Below are 24,936 nucleotides of genomic sequence, written 5' to 3' on the forward strand. Positions count from 1 at the left end.
TTCTTTTCTTTTGGTACTTTATTGCTCAAGCTTTGGACCTCACAGTCTTAATCTTCAGCAATGTGCAAAAGGGGAGGCATTACAAGAAAGGTGACAACACTTGCCCATGGGAGAAGGATGCTTGTGTTGACAGAGGAAATAAGACAGGATGAGGCTATAGTAGAAGGGACATAGTGGTTTTGTTTGTTCATAAGTCTCCCATACAATTACCTTATTGTGGGTAAGATGATTACTTTAAAAAAAGGCCAAAGAAACAAAGTGAAGAGTGGGATTTGGGATTAGATTAAAGTGGAACCCAAGAGAGATGTCAGTGAAAAAACAAAATGGAACTAAGGAGGAAATGATCCTGATAGAATTCCCAAGATCAAGAGCAACCAAGTCAGAATGCATGATTGAATAAATAAAGTCCCTAAGATTACTCCAGGTCTGCTCTGCCACTCACATTTCCTATGCAGACAGACATAAAGCAGCACCATAGCCCCAGCCCCTGCCTCTTATTCAATCAGATAGAAAAATAAAGGTCTAGTTCACTGGAAATTCTTCAGTTTTACAAAACTAACAGAACTGCATTTCAGCTTCAAGCTTCTACATCATCTGCTTTTTCTTCAACTCCATTCTGTTTGTCATCTTTCATTTCTGTCTCTTCTCTGCAGACTGCATCAGCTTCCACCTACAGAAAAGATATGGCATAGGAGAATACAGTAAGAAGGAATCTCACCTCTTAAGTTGCTTGAGTGTTATTAAAGCAGGGTTCCCCAGTTTTTGATACAGTAATCTTCTAAACCAAAGGAATATAATCCAAATTGAAGAGTTATGAAACAATTTAACAGAGGGCTTAAATCAGGAGCTGTCAACCTGAGACAACCTGAGGCCTGAGAGCACATTTTAATTTTTGAGCAAGTGCTGCAAGTACCATCTCCTATGATCACTCCCCGCCCCCCCCCCCCGGATCAGCTCCCCCACCCAAAAGGAGAAAGTGGGTCACACACTTTACTCTTTCAAGGGATCTGGATACAAGTTGGATCCAGTAGATGTTCAGCACAAAGAGCTGAAAGATGGAATGGGAAAGAGTGTCCCTCTTCCAAATTCTTCCTGTAGCTTAAGGTACTTTTTCAAGAGAGGAAAAAGTAACCCCCCTCATCTCATGACCACCCAGGGAGCTGGGGACTTAAGAGGGTTTAAAAGTAAGGAATGGCTTGGGAGCTCCTAAATATTTTCCAAGAGGAATGTATTTTAGGAAAACTGCTGAAACACTGACAATCCATAGAGAAAAATGAAATTGCCCTCTTATAGTATACAAGTTTGGGTGAAGACAAGACTATTTTGTTTACTGGTGAAAACGCAGGTGTGATTCTGCAGAACACTCCTGCTTACCTTTGCTTCCTTGCCTGCAAGTCTTTGAAACATGTTGGCATACATCTTTTTTTCTCTCTCATGCTGCTCACGGATCTTTTGCTGACAAATTATTAGCTGCGCTTTGGCTGCTTTGTTGCTTGGGTAGAGCTGCAGCACCTTCTGGAAATCTGCTCTGGCTAGTTCATAGTCATTGACAGCCAACTCAGCCTCCCCACGGCGGAAAAGGCCTTTCTCGTTGCTGCTGTCTAGCTCCAGAGCCTGGCAGGCAGGTGAGACAAGGTAAAGAAAAAATATTAGGAAAAATATCCAAACATCATCATGAGAACATACAGCTAGACATCTCTGGTGCTTTTGAAGCATGCACTTAAAGGAAATGTTGTGTTTCAACACAAAATGAAGTATAATGTACTTGTTATAACGTAGGCTCTCAAAATGTGGTGAAGACCTCCAGTCAGAGGCCTAAAATGTCTTAAAGGTTTATGTGTGACAGATACAGCTCATCAGCCTTAGAGAGGGAGGGGAATGAGATACAGCAGCAGCCTCATTTATCCAAAGGAGGGAGGGAGGGAGGGAGCAGCAGCAAAGAGAAAAGAGGAAGCCATGTGTGCATTCCTGGATATCTAAAGTGCTGCTTACCTTGTTGCAGTTCTCCAAGGCCTGGGAATACTCCTTCAGCTTCAGATGGCACATGGCCAGGTTCAGATGGGCAGCAAGTCTCAAGCTCTCAGCCTTTGCTTCCTCTGCAGCTGAGAGTCCTGTTTCATGTTCCAGCCATGACACTATCTTCTTGTATTGTAATGCTGCCCGTTTGTATTTTCCCTCCTGGAACGCAATCAGTATGGCATCAGACTCAAATGGATTAGAGGGCCATATTCCCTACCCACCAGATCCCCAGCAGGCAGGCTGACATAATGCCACCATTATGTTCAGCTGAAGCTAGAATAGGGCAAAAATTCTAATGTAGCTTTAGTTGCAGGTAGCCGTGCATGGTTAGTTGGGCAGAACGTGAATTCTACCTCAACTATGATTGTGGAAAGGAAGCATTAACCAGGTGTCTCAGGAAAGCTAGACTATCACGCTCATCATCTCTGACAACTGGCTCTGCCGACTTGGGCTGACAGATGTTGGAATCCAACATCTGGAAGGGCACTTTTTTTTCCAATCCCTGCTATGAGTAGGTCAGCTCAACATATTGCATATCTATCTCTTGTTGCACCCACCTCTTCCCTAGCACTCATGGCAATTATGATATACTCCTTGACTCCTTAGTTTCTCCTTGCATAATGGACAGAGTGGCATTTAACGCTTATTCAACTTACAGTGTAGATCAGGGTAGATAAAAGGAACATTAGGATTTACTAGTAGATCTCTAGGTGATTTGCAGTAAGTCAGCAAGGATTTCTGACTCTCAATTGCTTAACACTTGGTTGCATTGACCAACTAAAAAAGTAATTGCCACAAAAGCACAGTAGTTTATGTTCCTCAACTGTTCAGCCTTGTTGGCAATGTTCGGGACCTTAAATGTGACCTTTCTGGCACAGGAAGACCAAAGTGAATAGGTCCCTGACACATGGCATAGGGGTGTAAGGGAAAGCGCTATCATTGCTCTCCAAAACATCTTTGCAACAATGAATTAAAACATTGTTTTTTTAAAAAACGAAACAGGTGGGATAGTATTGTTTAGTAGTGGCTCCCCTGCTGGGACGGCTTCTGTCAGTACATGCATCTTTTACATTATTGTTGGCTAGCTGTGAGTTTGCCAGGAGTGCCAATGCTTAGACCAATTCGAATGAGGGACATGTATGTATTTAGAGTGGCCTCTAGTTAAAAAGACAGCGGAGGGAGTATATGGCCTATAAGGCCACAAAAGCCTCTTGGATGCTAGAAGGCAAGAATTAGCTGAGTGGGAGAGGACCATTCCTTGACTCTTAGTATCAAACATTTTAAGTCCTGCCTTCTGTTGTAGGGGCACAGGAGTTAACCTGCCTTCCCTCAATGGAGTACAAATGTTGACAGCTTTATTCCTTTCGAAGTTGTAGTATTTATATTCTATGCTATCATCTCAGCCTACCCAACAAGTGCCAGAAATTATACTGCCGTAGGCAGGGCTGTCTTAAGCATATGTGGTGCCAGGGTGCAAAGATCTGTCCGGCGCTCAGTGCCAGGCGCGCAGGAGGGTGGAGCTGGCCGGCCACCTCAGCGTCTCGCTGGCTCGGTCGTCCCCGAAGTTGCGGCACAGAGCCACCCAGAGCAGAAGAGCCTGCTGCGGCACGCCGACCGACGGGCGGGCTCTTTCCCTGAGAGCCCGGCACCCCACACCCCTAGCGCCTATGGGTAAGACGGCCCTGGCCGTGGGCAGAGTACAATATAGATTAATAAAGTTTGAAAACTTTGTTGTACATCACACTCAGGTAGATTTTGGGGCATTAGAACGAGCTAGTGAAACTATGGGCCTCACTTTTATGACTGTGGTACCTATAAGCAAGTTTCAGCACTGGAAACAGTTTCCTTCCACTCCAACATACAGTGCTTTTAGTCATCAATAATCCAAATTCCAATCATACACCCATACCACAATTTCAGAGGAATGAAAATCAAAAGATATGGCACACTCAGCATTACTTCAGTATCTGCCAGGGGTGTTTGAAATCCCCTATTACACTCACTTTGAAATACTGAGTGCCCTTTTCCTTTGCAATGGACCCTTGTTCCAGCTTTTCACTGGTGTTCATCTCCCACGACTCCTTAGCCTGTCCAGACAAAAAAGAAACCAATCAACAGGGTGCTTTTTTGAAGACAAGGCGTCTATGGAAGAATGGCATGTAACTGTATAGAAGCGTAAAGTGGAGAGACACCAGGCAAGCAGATACACACGTCAGTTTACTGCCTCTACTGCTGGCCATAAACCACACACTGACAATGTGGCACAAGAAAATGGAAACAGAAAGCAAGGGTAACCTAGTCACCACATTCAGGGCTGGTTAAATGTAAGTCAGAGGAATAATACATCTCTTGAGCTATGTCTGTACGTCTCGTATGCCGATGCTGCAAACAGCAGAAATTTAGCATTTAGTGCCTTGCTGTCCCTTCCTTTGTACCCTTTATTTTTGGGTCTTCTTCCTATATCCCAAAACATCAGATTGTGCTATGCTGTTTTTATAGCTTCTAGATCTATCTGCAACATGGTTCCCTGTCACAGCCAAAGCGCAACAAAGCATCTTTCCACTGGTCTTCTCTCAATTATGTCCAATGGAAAAAATAGAAATTGGGGGCATTGGGTTTTTATGAACTATTTTCTTTTAAAATACTGAGTAAAATAGTTTCTAAAGACAAGGTTTCAAAATTTTGTTTTACACGCCCTTTATGTCCTCCAAATGATTTCTAATAATTATGTAAGACAGTTTGCAGTACTAGGCCATTGCAATGCCTATACAACTCTCATATCTCTCATCTCTTTCATATTACTCCATCTTCTGCAGCATGTGAAAGAAAAGGTTTGGAAACATACAACCAAATGACAAAGCAAGTTAATACTGTATGTGAAAAAGCAGAGATGCTTGTTTCAGTACGTGTGAACCATCAGTTCTGTGAAATCCATGGAGATAAAATTGAAAGCCCAAATCAGAAACTACTGATTTGAAATGTGAGATGATAATATTTCAAGGATATATTATTTATTACTTAACAGTGCAATTGCATCCATGTTTACTCAGAAGTCCTACTGAGTTCAATAGCACTTGCTCCAAGGTATACAACTACGCGATTGCAGCCTAAATTTGACAACTGCTATATCATACAATTTAATTTTATGTGTGATAGATAAGGCAGCTGTAGAAGTCCTTTCCCAGGGAGTTCTACCAATCTCCCTTTCTTCCAGTTTTTAGACAAATGCTGAAATGTGACTCTTGCCTTTCGTACAGCAGAATACATTCCAGCCACACAATAGCACCCCCCCCCAACCACACCCTTCCATTCTCCAATGCAGGCAAGCAAGAGGCATGATCACAGTTTAATGACATACTTCACTGTGGTGAAAACAGTTAAGAGGATGCATAACAGGGTTCATGTTGGTGTGACCTGGGGAGAGCAGACATGGCTCTGGCTTGAAAAGTGATGCGCCTCCTTTACTCACTGGCCGCCTACTAAGGTACATTCCCTGTGCTGTTGGGCTGGCGAGGTAAGTGTGGGAGAAACTTGGTTTATGAAGACCAAGGAAAGGGGTTTGTGAGGGTCCTGGCTTTGGTGTGTGGGAACTGGTTCAGCAGCCTCCTGCCTGCTAGGTTCAACAGACCTCTGCTCCAGTTCCTCAGACATTAACCCTAACGCTTCTGATTCGTTTATCCTGGTCACTGAGTCATGACACCACCATTCCACTATGAGACTCAGACTGGCAGGGAACCAGCCGTATCAGCTGGAAATTCCTCCAGAACGTTCAGGTATCAATCAGAAAGGAAGACAGGATTAAGAGCAACCTGGATTTATTAATTTTTTAAAGAAAACTTTATACATTCATTAAGTATAATTGCTGTTGGCATCCATCTGTCTCGAAAGACATTGGAGTGTGCCTCTGGGGGTGAAATCAAACCAGTGTTCAAAACTAACTGGGTGCCAGTTGCATTCTGCAACCCAAGAGTTCCCCCTTTGCAAGTGGAAATTCCCTGTCCCAGAGTTTGCAACTGAAATCTCACACTGTGGGAGAGAGTGAGGGAAACGTTCCAAACTGACTACAAAAGCTGTCACCAGCTATTGAGCTTCTGGCCTTCCCTTTCAATGCTGCTCTCCATGAAGCCTTTTGATGTGCTGTGGCTTTTCATTGTGGAACAATGTGCATAGCTGGCGGTATCAAAAACCCACCCCCCAAACAGGATGAGGCCATTCCCACCCTTCACCAGGGATTCCAAAGGTTGTAGCAGCGCATTTTTAAAACCATCCCCACCCTAACCTGCTCCTGATATAATATTACAACAAAAAACAATAGTAATTTCACATGGAACAAACAAGTTTAAATCAATAAAAATTATGAAAGTTGGGAAAGTATATTGTAGCTTCATTTTATGCAAGTTATTGTAATACATTTCTATTTCTTTCGCCACACACATCCTGTCATGGATGGATTAATGTGAACCCTCTTTCTATCTCCTTTTCATTAGAAGAAACACCTCCTTTGCTTACCTTTTCAAAACTTTTAAGTTTGATTTCATACTGTAGCTCTGCATCTGGAGGGATCTGAAATTTTGGTTTCCCAGCACTTCCAAAACCATAGCTGTGAAAGAAATGAGACGCTTCTAAGATCCAGATCTGCTTGATTTTCCTCCTTCGAAAGGCATCACATCACCCACCTCTAAATAAGCGACCTCATAAGACTGCCTACAGATATACCCAATCCCCAAAGCTGAGTCTATTTGCAGTGGCAACAATAGGGTGTGCCTCATGCACCCAAGAAGGTGGTGTTTCAGGATTGCTTCAAAGCAGGGCGTATATACCTGGGCTTGAGATACACCACGGACTCTTCCAACTTATCCATTTTCTGAAGTGCTTTGTCCACGCCAGGAGGAAGGTCATAGTTTTCTCCCTCTCCGACTTCAAACCGCAGCTCCCGTTTGTCAAACAGTCTGTCTCCATGCCGACCTTCCACCTCAACTGATACAAAAAATGGCATGTCTCAGCAGTTTAAAGCACTATATCAATACTAAGCATGATTATCTAGCATGGTATGAGAGGAGTCAGGGGTATAGTTACTTAATACAGCCAAACCATGCCTTTTAGGATGGCTTGCAACACAGTCAACAAAAAGTAATGGTACACTAAAATTCCAGATTATTAAAGCAGTTAACAATAGAACATTAAAAATAGTAAAAGCCGAACAATTATAAAAACTCAGCACCATAAAATTACCCAAACATGGACAGGAACAAAAATGTCTGCATATACAATTTCTGTAATTCCTAACCATCAGCTATGCTAGCTGGGACTGCTGGTAGTTGGGGGGGGGGACCTTCGGAGGGCCACATGTTCCCCATTCTGCCAAAGCCAACAATGAAAGGTCTTTTCCTGGGAACAGTCTTCCAATGCAGGGTCACCATAGAAAAGGCCTCATCTCTGATGCCTGTTAGCCGAGACCAGGAGAGCAGGACTTCAGATACTAATTTTAACATAATGCCATTTTCTTTTCTTTTCTTAAGGAAGTTCTTTGATAACAGAACAAAAAACTTTTGGTTTAAGGAGTTAATGCACTTAGAAACTTATTCACGCTCCCAAATGCATAAAAAGTGTCTGTTAAGGGACCTGCGTCAACATCCCCATCCACCATCTTTTTACTGCTACTTACTCTCCACCATAGCTCCCTCGTTGGGTTTGGAGTAGCCTTCTCCCTTCTTACGAATTCTTCGGATAATTCCACCATCTTCATCATCTGTGAGGTCTTTACCCTTGAACTCAAACAGCTCTATCTAGAGGAATGAACAAAATAATGCAAATTCAGATTTAGCCCATGGTGAAATTCTGAAGGGTTGACTTTATCACAGAAAAGTAGGAGGAAAAATAGCATTATCCGAAGAGGTATTATTATTATTATTATTATTATTATTATTATTATTATTGGTTTAAGTAACCCTCCTTTAAAACCAGGGTGGAGAATTGGAACAGATACTGTAATTTGAACAGGTATGATACCAAATGAAGTTAAAATAAAAATGAACAAGGAAAAAACCAATGAATTCTTGAAAAGCCAATCCACTGACCAGAACTATGAAAGGAGTATTCAGCTAATACAATATTGGAATGGGTAGAAGAAGAAGAAGAAAAGTTTGGATTTGATATCCCGCTTTATCACTACCCGAAGGAGCCTCCAAGCGGCTCACATTCTCCTTTCCCTTCCTTCCCCACAACAAACACTCTGTGAGGTGAGTGGGGCAGAGAGACTTCAGAGAAGTGTGACTGGCCCAAGGTCACCCAGCAGCTGCATGTGGAGGAGCGGAGACGCGAACCCGGTTCCCCAGATTACGAGACTACCGCTCTTAACCACTACACCACACTGGTACCTAGGAGAATGCCTCTTCCCACTTGAGTCCCTTTCCATTACCACATGCTAAGACCATCAGTTCTGCTTCACATGCAGGTGCAGGAAGGCAAAAGGCAGCGCCCTCAAACTGAACTCTCTTTTCAGCAGCTTCGCTTGCAGTTTGTATGGCTGACTAAACCATTTTTACTGGAAAGACATTTTGAAGACTCTAAGATTCTCTGTTTTAATTACATTGAGATATTTTACTCTATCACTTGGTCAACTTTTCTGTTTTATTTCTGAATTTGGTTTTATACTTACAGCAGTAAACTTGAATGAATAAATCTGTTATTTCATTTCTTACAACAAAGGTCTGGGCCTGTACTCTTCAAATATTGTTCTGCTTTTGCCAACCAAGTTCCATATCTACAGGGACTCACTGATTCTGCTGCCTTTGGCACCAGCTGTTCAGCTTTGGCAAACATGTACAGCTGCCGGGGTCAGCAGTTCTCCTGCTTCTGCTACAGATGAAAGAATAGCCTCCCTGGCTTACCTCAAAAATCAGTGTGGCATTGGGAGGTATCTTAGGGGGGCTGCCAGCAGAGCCATAGGCATATTCTGGTTTGCAAGTTATTTGACAAAGTTCTCCAAGTTTCATAGTTCCCACAGTGATGTCCCAAGCTTTGATGACTTCACCTAAAAAGAAGAATTTGGCCACATTACTAAAAAGCAAGCACCCGTAAGAAGCTGCTGTCATCAGTAGTCATTTATTCACATTCTCTCTGCTAGCAAAACGCAAAGACATTGCAGGGATAAGCCCCAAAGCAGGTCACCAACTCCAACTGAACTAAAGAATCAGGACACCTCTTTGACACTTGTCTATCCATATTAGGAATGTTGAAGAAGACAAAGTGAAAAGGAAGTTCACAGATTATGACTAAAAGTACTGGAATACTTTAAAACAGGGTTTCCCAAATTTGGAACTCCAGCTGTTTTTGGAAAGCTGATCCCTGGTCATTGTTTCTGCTAGCTAGGGATGATGGGAGTTGTAGTCCAAAAACAGCAGGAGACCCAAGTTTGGGAAACCCTGCTTTAAGAGAACAATAATTGTGGCAGGTACTTTAAAACAACAGAAATTGTAAGCTCAGTTCTGCTGTCACAGTAATGGAGACTAGAACAGAATAAGGACTTCAGAACCTTCTTCTCTCTGGAAACAGGACTTTCTCCCAAAGATCTCTAGAGGTATGGCTGATACCTCCTTTCTCCATCAATGGAACCTCGGCCATGGCAGCAGGGTGGAATAGGTACTTAACTCTGTCCCAGAAAGCTATTTTTCCTGCTCCAAATAATCACCCTTCATCCAAGCTGATTTTACCTCTGCAGAGATCCAGACATGTATTGAGGCATTAAACATAAAAAATGGAACTCTGCTGAGGGAAAATAGTTGAGTTCACCTTAAGAACCTCATCACTTCTATGCTCAAAACTGTCCCTGGCCAAAGCAGCTTTTTGTACATATTATACTTCATCACACTTACATTTGTGCAAACTGTAGTTGTGCCTAACAATTTATACTCGTCATATTAGCTTGATACATTTCTATTTAACAGAGCAACAAGTGAAAATAGCCTGTGTGGCATTCCCGACAAACAACAATGGTGAAAGCGAACCTGCATATGCTATTGTGGCTTCTATTCAACTGTATTTATGAAACCACATAACAATTAAATTCTGTTCCCATAATGAGAAGACAATTCTATACAAAAGTGTAGGACAACGAACATTTTACACTGCAAGTTAAGAAGAGGATCATCATTTAATATGGAATATGCAATGCATCATTTTTTTTAAATGCTATTGAAGAGATCATGTTATTGTGTACAAGGCATAGAACACACTACCTTTGCCGAAGTCAAACGAGAACTTGTCCTTTCTGTCCCGGCTTGAGTCAAACTTTGTGCCATCTAGAAGCCACCCACTATAGTGAACAGTCACTTTATCACCAATCATGGGTGATTCGGTCCCTGTCCCTTCTTTCTTGATAATCTGTAGTGGGGGAAACAAAACAATATTTATATGAACTACTAGGAAGCCATGCTACCCTAAGAAGTAAACCAAGTTTGTTAAGAAAGATTTTACAGATTGCTGTGGCAATGCCACCTGATACTAGTTTTACCACTTACAGCATTTTATTCATTGAACAAGTGTTAAAGGGTTGTGCTTCACTGTTCTTGAATGTAATCAACACTGCAAAATTCCATTTCCTGCTGTTAAAGATTTAATGCATCTTGACTGCAGCTAACGGCACCTCTAAGTTACTAGCCTTCAGTTCACAAACCCTCACTATAAAATGAGATTTTGTGATCAGATCTTCTGCATGAGAAAATTGTGAGGATAAATACATAAAACCATATTAAAGAAAGCAGCAACGCTCCCTTCTCTACTTAGATCATTCCACTGTCAAGAGCTTCAGCTCAGCTTTATAGTGATGTTTAGTCCACCTTTGAACTATTCAGGAATTACAAATGTTTTTGGAACAGCACAGCTGTTAAATGGACATCTGTCCAAGTAGAGCCCTCTATCATGACTCTTCAACTATGACTGCTTTATACAGAGTCAGTGTAGTCAAACTAATAACTGGATCTCATGTAAATGGGAGAAAAGTACAATGTTTGTGCCTTGTACATTTTTTTCTAGGGCTGGTGGTATCATAATTTAATTTCCACAAAACTCTACAAAGTAGGCTAAACCAAGATTGACTACCACAAGTGAGCTTCATGGCTGCGTAGGGGGAGCCATGGCTGTTCTGGGACATGAACTGAAGATTTCCACAAAAAAAGAAAAAAACTCTACAGCAGCAGATTCCTCCCCTTGCAAACTTAAGCAACTCATGATTACTATTACACAGGTTCATAAGCTCCAAAAAAAGTTATTCTTCACTGACTTATCTCCACTGACAGGTGCATACATAGAGAAGGAGTGCATGTACAAAAGGAGCACTCTGTCACCAACAGCTTCAGCACTAAAGAAATGCCAGCAGCCGGAACTGCTGGATTTATACAGCTCCTTAAATTTAGTATTTATCAATTAGAATGAGCACAGAATAAGTTCTTTTTTAAAAAATCAATTTTTACTGAAAGTTTTCCACATAAGATACAATAAAAATCACACTAATTTAAACAAGAAAAAGATGGGGGGAAAGATGAGCAAAGGAAGAGGAAAATGAACTTACAAAGTCCTCCATCAAAATTCTTAACCCTTATTCCACACACAGAAAAGTGAGCCCTCCCAGCTCTCACCTGGGAGCCTCCCCCTCTTCCCCCAGCCTCTCACTCTGGGAGATCTTCTTTGCCTTGCCCCTCCCAGAGAGCCCTTCACCTTGAGATAGGGAACTTCAAATTACAGAACAAAACGTAAGTATAACAAGGAGGAGGAAAAGGAAAAAGGAACCATAAGAAAGTAAGATATAAAAGAAGCTGAGAAGAAAGAAATAGGGAGGGCTTCCCATTCCCCGTCTTCCAATTATACTAAGCATACTAAGTTCTGTTTCCACAAACCATTATCTATCTATCTATCATCTATCTATCTCAAAGGTCTTTATAAATCAATACAAGAACCTTGAACCTGACTCATTTGCAGATAGGCAGCCAGGGCAGCTCTTTTAACAATGGTGTCACATGTTGCCAACCAGCAGCTCCCAGCAGCCGTCTGACCACCATGTTCTGCACCAGCTGGAGCTTCCAAACCAGACCCCAGGGCAGCCCCACATAACAGCACATTTATATCCAGCCAGGGGGGCATGGGTGGCGCTGTGGTCCAAACCACTGAGCCTCTTGGGCTTGCCAATCAGAAGGTCGGCGGTTTGAATCCCTGTGACGGGGTGAGCTCCCGTTGCTCGGTCCCAGTTCCTGCCAACCTAGCAGTTTGAAAGCATGTCAAAGTGCAAGTACAGTGGTACCTCGGGTTACAGACGCTTCAGGTTACAGACTCCGCTAACCCGGAAGTAGCACCTCGGGTTAAGAACTTTGCTTCAGGATGAGAACAGAAATTGTGCTCTGGCGGCGCGGCAGCAGCAGGAGGCTCCATTAGCTAAAGTGATACCTCAGGTTAAGAACAGTTTCAGGTTAAGAACGGACCCCCAGAACGAATTAAATTCTTAACCCGAGGTACCACTGTAGATAAATAGGTACCGCTCCGGCGGGAAGGTAAAACAGTGTTTCTGTGCGCTGCTCTGGTTTCGCCAGAAGCGGCTTAGCCATGCTGGCCACATGACCTGGAAAAACTGTCTGTGGACAAACGTCGGTTCCCTTGGCCAGTAAAGCAAGATGAGCACCGCAACCCCAGAGTCGTTTGCGACTGGACTTAACTGTCAGGGGTCCCTTTACCTTTTATAGCCAGCCAAAGCATGGACAACAGCGGGCAGGCTATCATCATCCAGGAATGGCGCTAGTCGTCAAACCAGATGAGGCTGGTAAAAGGCCTTCCTAGCCACAGATGACACCTGGGCCTCTGTTGACAAAGATGTATCCAGGAGCATCCTTCAGAGGGAGTGCAACCCCATCCAGAACTTGCCAATCTCCCAAAATGGGAACCACCCATCAAAAAGGGACACTGGTGTCTGGGAGAGAGGCATAGGGGTTTGGAAAATGTTCCACTAGCTCCAACTGACAGAAGATAATCACATGGTGATTGCTAATAGTCAAATAGCCTGGCTCTTAAATCAATCTGGAGATAAGACTGATCTCAAGACACTTGGATCAAAGCCATTTTTCTACTGTCTACGCCCCGCAGATTGCATAAAAGTTATAATGAGCTAGCAAGTCAAGGAGAATGCCCTCATGCCCAAACACCACATAATCACCTTATAAGAAAGAAAAGAACTGCACCCTCTCTTTTTAAAACCCTTCAAAATATGTTAGGGACAGGAAACTGTAACGGGAGACCAGGACCCTCCATCTGCTGGGGAAAATCTATAATTTGAAACTCTGTGAGTACCACCATCTGTTGTGGAAAAAAACAATAAAGATCACAATGGACAGTAGGAAAGGAACTCCTATATCCTATATCCTTATATAGAAGGGATATATGGAATATATCAGAATATATTCCTATATTCTGATATCCTTTTTTTGTTGTTCCCTGCCACTAAACAACTCGAGAAACTGAAAGTGGAAAAAAGACCTTGGTTCTCACACGCCTTGGCATTCAAACACCTTGTTCCCAAACGCCGAAAACCCAGAAGTAAGTGTTCCGGTTTTCGAATGTTTTTCAGAAGCCAAATGTCTGTTGGCTATTCTTTCCTGGGCACCTGCACCAAACAGAAGCTGCGTCTTTGTTTTCGAACATTTCGGAAGTCAAACGGACTTCTGGAACAGATTAAGTTTGGTGCTTTTGTTTTTGCTTTTTATTTTGTGTTTTTGTTTTTGAGGCTTTTGGGGTTAATTTGATGTTGTGACTGTGTGGAACCCAGTTCAGCTACTGATTGATTGCTTGTGTGACTGCTGAAATAGATAAAAGCCCCCCCCCATCCAAACAATGACTATCATCAGTGCAGGTAAGAAAAAAAAATTAAATTAAATGTTTATCATCTACAATACTGCATTATTTATTTTATAGTACATTGTTTATTGCTTTCATGTTATGAATCAATGGTCTCGTTAGATAGTAAAATTCATGTTAAATTGCTGTTTAAGGGGTTGCCTTTAAAAGTCTGGAAGAGATTAATCCATTTTGCATTACTTTCTATGGGAAAGTGCGCCTTGGTTTTGGAACGGGCTTCCGTAACGGATTAAGTTTGAGAACTAAGGTACCACTGTACCTCCATACAAGGAGTCTCATTTCAGTCAGGAGGGGAGAGATATTCTAGAAGGAGAAGTTAAGAGGGGTGTGGTAACCCCCTGGGTTTGTTATACTGCCAGAAGTACCTCACGAGTGTGATTGGTAGAAGGTTGGGAAACTGACAGAAACTGACCTTGTTTAAGAACCAAAACATTTAACACCTATGCCATTACGTTTTAAGAAATTGAAGTAACCTAACTAGAAATAAGTTGAACATTTACTTTCTAGTCTAGAAACCTGTAACACCTAACTGAAGAGTAGTAACTGAAAATAAGCAACTGAAGTTTAAAAGCTGTGCATTTACTAATTTGTTTAGAACCCTGTAGCATCCACGATATTTAGCATAATTATTAAGTTAATCATTTCCTGACACATCATTTGTTCTGCCAACTTTGTTCTGTAAAACAAATCTTTCTTATTTGTTCAACTTCTGCCGGAGTCTCAAAATTTCACCTTAGATAACCCGTGGAGGTTTTTGAGCATGGTGTTACACAGAGAGGTGGGATCTGCTACATTTTGATGGTTATGGGGTCTACAGAGGGGCGTTTGCTGCAATTGGTGGAACCAACAGTGGCAGTGGAACAGACACTACAGTGATACCTCAGGTTACATATGCTTCAGGTTACATACGCTTCAGGTTCCAGACTCTGCTAACCCAGAAATAGTGCTTCAGGTTAAGAACTTTGCTTCAGGATGAGAACAGAAATCGTGCTCTGGCGGCGCGGCGGAAGCAGGAGGCCCCATTAGCTAAAGTGGTGCTTCAAGTTAAGAACAGTTTCAGGTTAAGAACGGACCTCCGGAACGAATTAAATACTTAACCCGAGGTACCACTGTATCGGAAAGTGTAGAACTCTTATTCCTTGGGAGGTTTTTAAACAGAGGGTTGTATGGCCCGCTGTCATGGATGCTTTAGTTGAGATTCTTGCATTGCAGGGGGTTGGGCTAGATGACCCTTAGGATCCCTTCCAACTCCTATGATTCCGTATAAGCAGCCCATTCCTTTACCATTTGATCTGTTCTGTTGTCACAAAATAAAATACTAGGCCTTTTTTGACTTTTTGCTCCCTAATCCCCTTTTGGGGAGTATAATCTTTAGAAATTCAGAATTTAGTTTTGCAAAATAAGACTGCTTCCATGCTATTTAATTTGAAATAACATCCTTTAATCACTATGTTTTTACAGGAAATTCTGATGACATCAGCAATGTGTTATATCCTGGTGATTCCCATGTTACTTTTCTATCCTTTTTAAAACATTTTTGGCAATTTTTGTCTTAAAACACAATTGTGGCACCAGCCTACATAATGAAGACTGGTGCTAGAGGCTTTTCAGAGCTATTGTTCCTTAATTAGTAGCTTCTCTCTTGCCCCTTCTTACCTGTTCATGTCTCTGTGACTCCTCAATTGACTTGAGTTGGTCGGTTTTCAAAAAAAAGTGACTTTTAATCAAGGGATAGAGTGACCAAACAGTTATCAATGCTCAGGCAACTTCTGAGCTAAGACTACAGTGGTAACTCTGGTTACGAACTTAATTAGTTCCAGAGGTCCATTCTTAACCTGAAACCGTTCTTAACCTGAGGTACCACTTGAGCTAATGGGGCCTCCCGCTGCCGCGTGATTTCTGAAATCATCCTGGGACAAAGATCTTAACCCGAGGTACTACTTCCGGGTTAGCGGAGTCTGTAACCCGAAGTGTTTGTAACCCGAGGTATTTGTAACCCGAGGTACCACTGTACTGAAATGCACTGTATGATGGAGCTACTCCTTGAAGACAGATCAGAAACTGCAGCTAGTGCAGAAAGTGGCTGTGCAACTCTTCACTGGCTGCCAGTCTGTTTCTGACCCCAGTTCCTGGTGCTGCCCTTTAACACACTAATCTAAAACTGCAATAAAAAAGGCACAGTCCATATTCCCTAGAAACTGTTGGATGCCTTTCAAGCTCTGGGTTTATTTTGATGTCTGCAGTTTTAAGGGATATAATTTCAGTTTAAGGCACGTGCGTCTTAGTTTATGTCATTCCACAAAAGACTGCAGTGGTTAACTTTTAGTTGCATTTTCAAATTGTGATTCATAAAAGTTCATACTTGTCAGGTGTCATAATATCACTACAATAGGCACACTGATGAAGAAATCAGACTTGGATCTGAACTAGATCAAATCCCAACCTCTGTAAATTTTGGGTGAGTCAACTTCAATTTCTATCTAAAGAACAGTAATATAAACAGCTTCTTACAATAAAGATAATGATATTTCTATACTGCCCTGCACCTGAAGATCACAGAGCGGCTTACAATAGATTGCAAATACTTTGCATGTTTAATTTGCAGGCAATAATTGGAAATAGAAATACATCAATTGTCCATCTGCGTTTTGTTTTTTGATTTCTACTAATTTTAAGGAACCTATAAAATATAAGTTTAAATAAAAGCTAAAGCAAAACACAACGTTCCTTTGCTACCACCCAGAGTGGTTCAGCAACCTGATGCATATGCAACTCTCTTGCCTGCTCACAAGGGACTGTATTCTGCACAACAAAGAAAAGGCTTCTCTGTGGTCTGCACTATTTTATTCTAACACAGAAGCCGATCTGTAACCACTGAGAAGAATCAAGCCTCTTGTGCAAGATGTGATCTGGTAACTGCCTACCCCTCCGGAAAGTAGTGTTGTAGAAAACTTGTAGTTGGTCATGGCAGGGCCTACCTGTGTGCAACACACAGTTAAGTGGATGTTAAAGAAACATAAGGTACCACCAAGAGAAGCAATTATACCAACCCTCTTCAATATGCACTTCATTCCTTTGCAAGTCATGTCTTAATTTAGGTGTCACTACCCCCTCATCCATCCATACACGCTCAGTGGTCTGAAGTGATCCAGGCATTCCAGGAAAAAACACCAAGCTCCTGTGACCTGTGAGGCTGCTCCCTAGGCACATTATCTTGCCAAGGCTGCTTACTGAGTTGGTTTTTATCTGTTACATCTCCTTTTCCTGCATTGTATTTTACTGCATAATGTTTTTGTTTCAGGGTAATACTGTGATTTCAATTTGTTGTAAGCTGCCCCAAGTGATTGATTATCTATCTATCTATCTATCTATCTATCTATCTATCTATCTCTTGGGGAATATACATGTAGGGTGAATAAAACCAACAGTATCTAGTAGGGTGGCCATTTAGTGACAGGTAAGAACAGCTATCTTGGCAATACAGAAATTTAGGAAGGGAAGTGACAGCGTAGGACGGGGGAGACGCACATCGTACCCTCATCCTCATGTTGTTAAGAGCGCAGGCCAGGAAAAGTTGCTGGGATACAAATCGGGGGCGAGAAGGGCATTCTGCACATGCTCAGAGGCACTCTGCTGCTACTCCACAAGTTCTTGAGCCTAAACACTGAAATGGATTTGAAGCCCGAGTTTGACCCTTCCCTCCCGGGAGCAAACTGAACAGCGTCTCCCGCCTCCGCGTGTCTCGAGCACCTTCCAGATCCCCTTCTACTACACTCGGGGCGCACCTTCCCGGGAATTCCCTGGGCCTCGCCTCCCGGGATCCTGGCGGGCGGGCGGGCGGGGGCGGCGCGCGTGCTTCCAAGGCCTCTCCCGCTCTCACGTGCGGGGCGGCGGGAGGCGTCCCCGCGGCTGTCCTACTCCGCGGGGCTGTTGTCAGGCTTTCCCCGCCGCAGGCCTCGGGGCCGCGAGCTGGGAGCGCTTACCTTGAGGACTCCGCCGTCGCGGCCGGGGGTGACGTCCACGGCCGCCGCTTCTCCCTCCTGAGGCGGCGCGGCGCTCATCGCCTCGGCCTTGCCCTCCTCGGCGGTCATGGCGGCCTCCGCGTCTCCTCCCTGGCGGGCAAGCACAGGCCGCTTCTCTCCCTCGGCGACCCGGCCGGAGCAGCAGCGGGGCTCGCCAGGCGGCGCTTGGCGGCAACAGCGGCGGCGGCGGGGCTCCTCCTCGGTCGAGGCGCTGGGCCTGCTTCCTCTCGGCTCTCCGCTCGGCAGCCGGGCCCGCGCTCACCTCTCGAGCGCCCCCTCGGACGGGCGGGCCGAGCGGAGGAGGCGGAGAAGTTTCCAGAAAGGGAGGCGGCGCCTGAGGGAGCGCAGGCCGCGGCGGCGGCGGGAGAAGCCGCGGCGGGAGGCGGGGAAGCGCCCGCGTCGCCCCCGCGAAGGGCTGCCCGCCTCTCCCCCTCGTCCGCCCCTCCGCTGTGGAAGCGCTGCGCGCCTGAGGGGTCCTCCGCAACCTGCTCCTTTATTTACCTCATGAAATTTATGCGCCGCTTGAGTGTCCTATCGGAAACACTTGGGGTTGCCTCTTATGGCGCCACGTCCATGATGGGTCACAGGAGCCGGAGTAGAGCTTCTGTTTTCCTGTGGCGACAGAGACCCTCCCCGCCCCCCCCCCGGACTCACAACAAAGGTGTGTGAGGACTTTAAAAGCAGAACTTTCCAAACTTTCCACGTCGGTGGCACCCTTTTGAGTCATGCACCATTTCGCGACGCAGGAATTCTGGGAGGCAGCAAGAATCAGAAATCTGTAAAGAATGTACGGGGTAAAGCCCCTCTGTTTGGCTAGCAAGGCCGCTTTTATACCTCAATAATAACTTGATACAGTGGTGCCCCGCAAGACGAATGCCTCGCTAAACGAAAAACCCGCAAGACGAAAGGGTTTTCCGATTTTTAGCGGCTTCGCAAGACGAATTTCCCTATGGGCTTGCTTCGCAAGACGAAAGCCCATAGGGAAATCTCCGGGGACAGCGGGGAAGCGCAGCGCGCTTTCTCCTCTGTTCCCGGACCTGTCCTGAAGGCTTGCGGTGGGAGGAAGGTTTTCCTCCCCACCGCCAACATTCAGAAGGCTGTTCTGAAGGCTGGCAGTGGGGAGAAAAGTCCTTCTCCCCCCGCCAGCCTTCAGAAGAGGTCCGGGGACAGACCGGGCATTTTCAATGCATTCCTATGGGAAACCGTGCTTCGCAAGACAAAAAACTCGCAAGAAGAAAAAACTTGCGGAACGAATTAATTTCGTCTTGCGAGGCACCACTGTAAATACCAGTACTGTACTGTGTGTTTTAGGTCTGTGGACCACAATAAAGCTTTGTGTATGTGTGTGTGTAATTCAGTTTTACTCAGTGTTCACATGACACACCTACACCCTGCAGCCGTCACACTAACGTGCCGTGACACACAATTTGGAAAGCTCTGTTTTAAGACTTTAGAAATTGCCCAACCGCTAACCCAAAGACTATCTATAAGCATCATAACCAGGTCACAGAAAGAGGCAATCTACAACATAAATTTGAGAGAGTGGCTTGTGTGGTGTCTGTCAAGTGACCTGATAGCTTGCTGATTGCCTTATACTGGACAGACAGCCATCTTATGAAATAGTAAAATACTTTAGTTTTTGAATCCATTGTCCCAGACCTTACATATTCATCATGTAAGAAGTTTATCTATTTACATGACATTGTTGGCATTCATCTGTCTCGGGACACAGTGGAAGAGTGTGCCTTTGCAGGTGAGGTCAGGCTGTTGGAAGTTTGCAGTACCTGCTGAGGTTGTAGAGACCAATTTGGGAGAGACATGTTTTGTTGCAGATGAGGCAATTGAAAGTGCCCAGTTCTGCTGCTGCAGATACACCATGGTGTTTTGTCTCTCTACTCCCTCCAGTGGTCATTTCTCCTCTAGTCACTGCTAGGGATACATGACTGCCTATCTCTAGACACTGTTGTCATCTGCAAGGGATTCCCACATTGCAGGGTTGATGTTGCCAGCCTTCACGTCGTGGTTGCAGACATCTTTGTAGCACAGGGTTGGCCTGTCAATTTGCCTTGTGCCTGTAGTGGAGAACTTTATTGGGAATCCTGCCATCTTCCATTCTGTGGACGTGACCAAGCCAGCGTAGAAGTCCCTGAGACAGGAGTGCAAACATCATGGGACTGTGGGTTTAGAAGAGCACATCTTTGTTTTGACTTCTGTCCTGCCATGTGATACCCAGAATCCTCCTGACACAGTGCATGTGGAAGGCGCTGAGGCATCACTCATGACGGTTGTAAGTTGCCCACAACTCCCGTAAAGCAGCGTATTCAACACGTAAGCCTAGTAGACCTTCATCTTGGTATTGGCTGTTGGCATCACATTTTCCCATACCCTTTTGGAGAGGCAGTTGCCAAAGCTGCCTTACCAATATGCTTGTCCAGCTAAGCGATGGTGGAGAGATTGCTGGTTATGCTGGGAACCAGGTACGTAGAGAGAATTGTCTACCACCTCAAGCTGCACACAGGAAAGTGAGAATGGGGTGTGAGCACTTTGAACACCAAATGCTGCTCTGTGGCAATTCACCCTAAAAGGGGGAGAACCACTCAGAAACAAGCAAAATCCCATCAGTGCTCAGATGGAGCATAAGGTCCTAAAAAAGGTGAAAGATGGGTCAGAAAAGCCTGAAATGCCAAAAACAACATAAAAGGGAAACCCCCTCAGAAACCCCCAGATTCCAACCAGTGCAGAATGCTGAGAAGCAAAATCTCCAAGAAAGCAGAACAGACTGAGAAACAAGCCAAATCCCACAAATGGTGAAGAATGCTCAGAACAACCATTTAGTCACAGAAAATATAAAAGGTGGTCTGAAAAACGCAAATAGCCAGAAGAAGTGACGAATGACCAAACACCCACAGAAATGTGCAAAATCCAACATATATTGAAGAATGGTCAAAATAACCATAGAAACCCATTAAAGGTTAAATATGCAAAATACCAGAAAAAGTGCAGAATGGTCAAAAGCACAGAGAAACAAGTAAAATGGCAACAACTTGTAAAGAAGCATCACAATAGATTCTTAGAAAGGCTGAAAGATGGTCTGAAAGACCAAACATGCCAGGAAAAGTGAATAATGGTCTGATGGACCAAAACCCTAAAGAAAGGGGGAACACATTCAGAAACAAACACAATCCCACCATTAGTGAAGAGTCTTAGAAGAAATGATGGTGATCAGAAAGACTCAAAATGCCCTTCACCACCATTCCTGAAAAATGGTGAAATAAACCAATTTTTGTGGTTTTCCGTTCTTCTCAGGGTGCTATTATTTTTCATGCACCCAATTCTTCTCACACTCTTCAGTACTGGTGGGATTTTCCCTAAGTGTGTTTCTGTTATCAGGGACTTTTGGGTTTTTAATAATAATAATAAAATAATAAAATTTTATTTATATCCTGCCCTCCCCAGGCAAAGCCGGGCTCAGAGCAGCTAACAACAGTAAAATAATACAGCAACGGTAAAATAATTTCTGACGATCCTTGCTTTTTCTGGCATTTTGGGTTTTTCCAGACCATTTCCACCTTTTCTAGGACTTTATGGTTTTCCCAAGCTTTCTTGATTTTTGTGGGATTCAGCATGTTTCTCAGTGTGTTCTGCTTTTCCTTGTACCTTATACATCTTCTGAGCACTCTTCAGTACTGATGAAATTGTGCTTGTTTCTGAAGATGTGCCCCCCCGGCACCTTTTTGGTCTTTCTGATCATTCTTTACCTTTTGTGGCATTTTGGGCTTTTCTAACCATATTCCACCATCAAATGCGGCCTGCTGAGTAATATTGGACCTTGTCACCTACCTCGCAGGGCGGGGCATGTCACAGCCATCAGATGCGGCCTGCCATGAAGCTAGGGACCCCATTGCCTAGTTTGCAGGGCGGTGCACACCATGCCCAGCAAACACAGCCTGCCATGCGATAGGGACACTGTCACCCAGCATGCAGGGCATGGTGAACTACGCACAGCAAACGTCAAACACAGCCTGCAGCGCAATATTGGACCCGTCTCTGAGCAACACAGGGCGGGGTGCACCATGCCTGCTCAACATGGCCTTCTCTGTGTTGAACAACGCCGTCATCTGGCATGCAGGGCGGAGTGCATTGCAAATCTGCAAATGTGACCTGCCACATGATATTGGACCCTGTCACCCTGCATGCAGGCCAGGGCATGTCACACCGGATTGTTGGGAATTGTAGTTCAGCATCATCTGCACCACTGAATTTAGGGTGGTACAGATGGTACAAAATTGAAAAGATCCATTTGGGGGCACCTCTTCCTAGAAAGGGTGAACATGTGGCTCTTCTCAGCAGCATTCAGCTCTGAAACCACCTACTTTTGCAAAAAGTTTAGAGAAACTCATACAAATCCTAACCCCATCTACATTTTAACAATGTTTATTCCTCCATGGATCCTCAGTGGCGCTTAGTGCCAACAGAGCTGCTGCTGTTTCTAGATCCTGTTTTGCATGTTGGTTTATGCACTATAATCAACCTACAGAAAGAAAAGGCATTAATCCATCAGGCAATCCAAATTTACCTGCTTAGCCAAAATTCCCTGCAAACCAGGCAAACAGGCAGATAATATATCCTATTCCTGATCTGCATAAGAGCACATGGCCCTCACGATGCTGAACTACAGCTCCCATCATCCCTGACTAGTGGGCTACGCTACTTGGGGGTGATGGGAGTTGGAGTACAATAGTCTCTGGAAGGGCCATAGGGTCTCTATTCAATTGGGTTGGAGGTATGTGCACCATCTGCAGATAGTTCATTACATTAAATGGCTTAGAATAGTAGAGTTGTAGAGCTGCACAGGACCCAAAATGCAATCCAGTTCAATCCAGTCCCGCAATGCAGGAATCACAGCATTTACCTTGACATATACTGTACTTAGGCCTGACACCAAATTAAATATATCCAAGGCTGCAATCCTTACTTACACAGCAGTAGATGGCATGGTGGAATGTCACTGCTCATGTGTGGTCCATGAAAGCTGATGCCATAATAAATGTTAGGCTTTAACGTGCCGTATGACTCTCTTGTTGTATGTAAGTAGAGATAGATAGATAGATAGATAGATAGTGTCACTGGATTGATTAATCAGGGCACACTATTTTAGTCAATTGAAAGTTCATTGTTTCTGTTTTTTATAGCAATGAATTTTAACTGATTAATTAATCTAATGTTGCAGCTTGACTTCTGCTCTGCATCTCTGTATTATACCTGAGTGATGGCAATGGTAAAACCTTCAATGGTAAATCAGAGATGGGAAGGACTCTTCTTCTTCTTTGGTGATCACTTGTAGCCGAGTAAGATTGTCTTCCATAAACATGGTTTTAACAAAGTCCGTAAGTGACTGTGGAGGCCAATTCTGGAGCCACACGTCCTTCCACAGTGGGGACATTGGTTTCCGGGCAGGAGTTGATCCCGATGTGGATTTGCCAAGCGTGCCTTCCTCTTAGCACATTTCTCCCTTGCGTCCTGAGTTCGAGTGTCTTCAAAGCCCTTGACACCTTTGGTAAAGGCTGTTCTCCAACTGGAGCGCTTGCAGGCCAGTGTTTACCAGTTGTCAGTGTTTATACTACATTTTTTAAAGATTTACCTTGAGACAGTCTTTAAACCTCTTTTGTTGACCACCAGCATTACGCTTTCCATTTTTAAGTTCGGAATAGAGTAGTTGCTTTGGAAGACGATCAACAGGCATCCGCACAACATGACCAGTCCAACGAAGTTGATGCTGAAGAATCATTGCTTCAACACTGGTGATCTTTGCTTCTTCCAGTACAGTGGTACCTCAGGTTAATAACTTAATTCGTTCCGGAGGTCCGTTCTTAACCTGAAACTGTTTTTAAACTGAGGTACTACTTTAGTTAATGGGGCCTCCCACTGCTGCCGTGCCGCCGCCGGAGCACGATTTCTGTTCTTATCCTGAAGCAAAGTTCTTAACCCGAGGTACTATTTCTAGGTTAGCAGAGTCTGTAACCTGAAGCATCTGTAACCTGAAGTGTCTGTAACCCGAGGTACCACTGAACACTGATATTAGTTCTTCCCAAGTGATGTGTAAAAATATTCAGAGACACTGCTGATGGAATCTTTTGAGGAGTTGGAGATGGTGTTTATAAGTGGTCCATGTTTCACAAGCATATAGTAAGGTTGGTAGTACAATAGCTTTGTAAACAAGCATTTTGGTTTCCCTGCAAATGTCCCGGTTCTCAAGCACTCTGCACTTCAATCTGGAGAAAGCCGCACATGTTGGTAATAACAAGGTTGTGTGCTGCACATATCATCAAAAGGACTCTAACCCAGGTGGGACTGTAACTCTCATCAGCCCCAGCCAGCATAACCAATGGTCAGGGGTCAGGGGAGCTCATCCAGCAACAACTGAAGGGCCAAAGGTTCCCCATTAATGTACCACCAACTGAGAGCCAGTGTGGTGCAGTTATTAGGATGCTGGACTAGGATCTGGGAGAGACCAGGGTTCCAATCGCCACTCAGCCAGGATGCTTGCTGGCTCAGTCACTTCTCTCAGCTTAAACTACTTTGTAGAGTTGCTGGGAGGGTAAAATGGGAAAGCGCCTAGAAGGAAAGATGGGATATAAGAACATGTTTGTTTAGAGAACCCTATGAAGACACATCAAATGTGTGTATATGTATGTGTGTGTTTATTGCCGATTTTATCTTTTGAATGTTTTAAACAGGTTTTTTCACTGATTAATTTTATTGTTTTGTTCTCTTTCTAAACTGCTTTGAGTTTTGTTTTTGGCTTTTTTTTACAATCAAGCACTGTATACATTTTATGAAATAAATAAAAATAATAAGCAAAACATAATGAAATAAATAGAAGCTCCTTGGCTTGTTGATCACCCATTTCTTCCAAGTCACTTACAAAGAGGTGTCTCGTGAGTCAGCCACACTCAGAGCGCACCCAATGAAATGAATGGTCCTGAACAATGCATGTCCA

The 24,936-nt window shown here is 43.9% G+C and overlaps 1 protein-coding gene across 1 annotated transcript; it reads right to left on the reverse strand.

Annotated features, from left to right (window-relative positions):
• On the reverse strand, positions 1-18,384 carry FKBP4 (FKBP prolyl isomerase 4). Its single transcript, XM_083630645.1, has 10 exons — positions 17,898-18,384; positions 10,257-10,401; positions 8,910-9,052; positions 7,685-7,805; positions 6,840-6,996; positions 6,529-6,619; positions 4,023-4,106; positions 1,993-2,178; positions 1,375-1,614; positions 1-670 (listed from the first exon to the last, which is right to left on the reverse strand). The coding sequence occupies exons 1-10, from the start codon at positions 18,003-18,005 to the stop codon at positions 578-580; spliced, it is 1,368 nt and encodes a 455-aa protein (XP_083486771.1). The 5' UTR covers positions 18,006-18,384; the 3' UTR covers positions 1-577.
• Positions 18,385-24,936: the final 6,552 nt, after the last annotated feature.

Source organism: Podarcis filfolensis (genome assembly GCF_964270895.1).
Source record: "Podarcis filfolensis genome assembly, chromosome: 9".
NCBI classification, from domain to species: Eukaryota; Metazoa; Chordata; class Lepidosauria; order Squamata; family Lacertidae; genus Podarcis; species Podarcis filfolensis.

Bases quoted from the DNA above. Each gene is read 5' to 3' on its own strand.
- FKBP4 (XM_083630645.1), bottom strand. From the start codon at position 18,005: ATGACCGCCGAGGAGGGCAAGGCCGAGGCGATGAGCGCCGCGCCGCCT. The intron at 2,179-4,022 runs GTGAGTGTAATA...ATTGCGTTCCAG, and splicing joins AGGGCACTCAGTATTTCAAA to GAGGGAAAATACAAACGGGC. The intron at 671-1,374 runs GTAAGCAGGAGT...TCTTTTCTGTAG, and splicing joins TTGCAGGCAAGGAAGCAAAG to GTGGAAGCTGATGCAGTCTG.